Here is a 3,228-nt window from a genome sequence, read left to right on the forward strand (position 1 = left end):
CAGAGCTCCATATATCCATTAAGACAGAGCCCCGACCGATTACCTCCCCGATTGGCTTATTTTATATATATATATATATATATATATATATATATATATATATATATATATATATATATACATATACATATACATACATATACACACACACACACACACACACACATATATATATATATATATATATATATATATATATATATACATATACATACAATATACATACACATATATATACATATATACATACACACACACACACACACACACACATATACACACACACTAAAAAGCAGCTTTTTATGTAGTAGGATAAAAAACTAAATGCACACTATTGTTTCTGGTCCCTACTACAAGTACAAACATACGTTCATGTTCTCACTGCAATCGTCCGGAGTAGGAAAATTTGTTCTTGCATTTGGTTGTGTTCATTATTATTTTAGAATTTTTCTAAAATGTAATACAAGAAAAAACAAAGTGTGCGCCACATTTGCTTTATTAGGCATATCAGAAAGCAAAAATCACATTCAACCACATCAACAACAGGTTACTTTCAAGTCCACATTAGCTCTAAGTGCTCTCAAGCAGGATCCAGTGCTTCATTTGTAAGTCTTCATGTGCCACAATCCATCATTTAAATAGTGAATATTTTCAATGCCAATGCCTTTATTGACCTTTTCACTGTAAAAGAACAAACAGCTTTAACTTTTCTTCTACTACAAAATAGGAAGGTCGCTTACTATAGTTGAAACATATTGTATACGCAAGCAATTGTGTGTAAATACAGTCATAACAGAAACCAACACCCATATTTGCAAAACTTTTTAAAGCATGACGTAGCCAAGCACTGAAATGAAACCAGTACAGAGCTTTGAAAAAATATTCACACCCCTTGAACTTTTCCACATTTTGTTGTGTTACAACCAAAAACGTGTATTTTATTGGGATTTTATGTGATGGACCAACACAGAGTGGCCCAAAATTGTGAAGTGGAAGGAAAATAAATGGTTTTCCATTTTTTTTTTTTTTACAAATATGTGAAAAGCATGGCATGATTTGTATTCAGCTCCTCTGAATCAATACTTTGTAAAACCTCCTTTCACTGCAATTACAGCTCCACGTCTTTTTGGTTATGTCTCTAACAGCTTTGCACATCTAGAGTGACATTTTTGCCCATTATTCTTTGTAAAATAGTTCAAGCTCTGTTAGAATGGATGGACAGTATATGTGAACAGCAATTATCAAGTCTTGCCACAGATTCTCAATGGGATTTAGGTCTGGACTTTGACTGGGCCATTTTAACACATGAAAATGCTTTGATCTATTCCATTCCATTGTAGCTCTGGCTGTATTTTTAGGGTCATTGTCCTGCTGGAAAGTGAACAAGTCTTTTGCAGAGTAACAGGTTTTCGTCTAAGATTTCCCTGTATTTGGCTCCATCCATCTTCCCTTCAGCAGGGACAGGGAAGCTGGTCAGAGTTGAAGAAAGAAATCCCCACAAAAGGATGATGCTGCCACCACCATGTTTCACAGTGGGGATGGTGTGTTCAGGGTGATGTGCAGTGGTAGTTTTTTGCCTTTGCTTAGTTTTGCTTTTAAGCTGAAAAGTTAAAATTTCATCTCATATGACCAGAGCACCTTCTTTCACATGGCTTCTCGCAAACTGCAAACAGAACTTTTTTTGTATTTCTTTGAACAAAGGCTTTCTTCTTGCCACTCTTCCATAAAGGCCAGATTTGTGGAGTGCATGACTGATAGTTGTGCTGTAGACAGATTCTCCCACCTGAGCTGTGGATCTCTGCAGCTCCTCCAGAGTTTCCATGGGCCTTTTGGCTGCTTCTCTGAGTAATGCTCTCCTTGCCCTGCCTGTCAGTTTAGGTGGACAGCCATGTCTTTGTAGGTTTGCAGGTGTGTCATACTCTTTCTATTTCCGTATGATGGATTGAACAGTGCTCCTTGAGCTGTCCAAAGCCTGGGATATTTTTTAAACTTCTCCACAACTTTATCCCTGACTTATCTGATGTGTTCCTTGGCCTTCATGATGCTGTTTGTTCACCAAGGTTCTCTAAAAAATCTGAGGGCTTCACAGAACAGCTGTATTTATATTGGGATTCAATTACACACAAGTGGACTTTATTTACAAATTAGGTGACTTCTAAAAGCAATTGGTTTCACTAGATTTTAGTTAGGGGTATCAGAATAAAGGGGGGCTGAACACAAAAGCATGCCACTCTTTTCAGATATTTATTTGTAAAATATTTTGAAAACCATTTATCATTTTCCTTCCACTTCACAGTTATGTGCCACTCTGTTGGCTTCTCACATAAAATCCCAATAAAATACATTTAGTTTTTGGTTGCAACATGACAAAATGTGGAAAATGTCAAGGGTTATGAATACTTTTTCAAGGCACTGTATATGCAAAAGAGCTTTATTTTTATGAAAATGGTAAATCCACTAATGGATAAGAATAGGAGAAGGATTGTAATTTATGGCTGTGCTGCAAAAAGCGACACTGCAGATCAGGTCTTGGTAAAGCCTAGGGGCCCTTTCTGTTAATACACTAGTTTAACCACTTAAAGTGGAAGTAAACTCCCCTATCGTTTTCAGCCAAGGAAGCTGCCATCTTTGCCTCTGTTTAATCTTCAACTGCTATGGTGCTGCACATGTGATTCGTTATGACACCAGCCATTGGATGGTTTGATAGTTTGGCTGAGAGCACAGCCAATGTGCAGTTAGCATTCCCGGCATGCCTTTTTTTTTTTTAACTGTTTAAATCCATCGGTTTACTTCCACTTTAACGACCAGCGCACGCCGATGTACGTCCTATTTTTGAAGAGGGATATCTCGGTAACGGCAGCAGCTGCTGCCACAACCGAGATATCCATCTCTTCAGGCGCCGGTCGTGTGTGCGATAATGGTGGTCTCTGCGGCGGGTACACCACGAGATCACCGGTATCGGCGGTGGGAGAGGTGCCACCCCCCCCTCCCGCCGCTCTCCTGCGCCCTCCGCAGCGGCGGAGGCGATCGGGTCCTACCAATGGCTGGGTATGGAGACGAGTGAGGCTAAGATGGCCCCCACTCGTCTCTATACCATAAGAGGGCGGAAGCGACGTCAAAACGTCACTTCCGCCCATACCTCTTAAAAAAGGTATATTTTACATTTTTTAAAATGACTTTTTTTTTTATTTTATTTTTTTATTGCATTTAAGTCCAAATATGAGATCT

At 38.8% G+C, this 3,228-nt stretch overlaps 1 protein-coding gene across 1 annotated transcript in view; it reads right to left on the bottom strand.

The window, feature by feature from the left end:
- Positions 1-478: 478 nt before the first annotated feature.
- MCTS1 (MCTS1 re-initiation and release factor) overlaps positions 479-3,228 on the bottom strand; it is a 34,817-nt gene continuing 32,067 nt past the window's right edge. Inside the window, exon 6 of the mRNA XM_077476906.1 lies at positions 479-681. Coding sequence (XP_077333032.1) covers positions 600-681 — 82 coding nt within the window. The 3' untranslated portion in view covers positions 479-599. The remainder of the gene's footprint in view (positions 682-3,228) is intronic.

This window comes from Lithobates pipiens, unplaced genomic scaffold (genome assembly GCF_037356315.1).
Source record: "Lithobates pipiens isolate NorthernLeopardFrog02 unplaced genomic scaffold, aLitPip1_a1.2 Scaffold_1, whole genome shotgun sequence".
Classification (NCBI taxonomy): domain Eukaryota; kingdom Metazoa; phylum Chordata; class Amphibia; order Anura; family Ranidae; genus Lithobates; species Lithobates pipiens.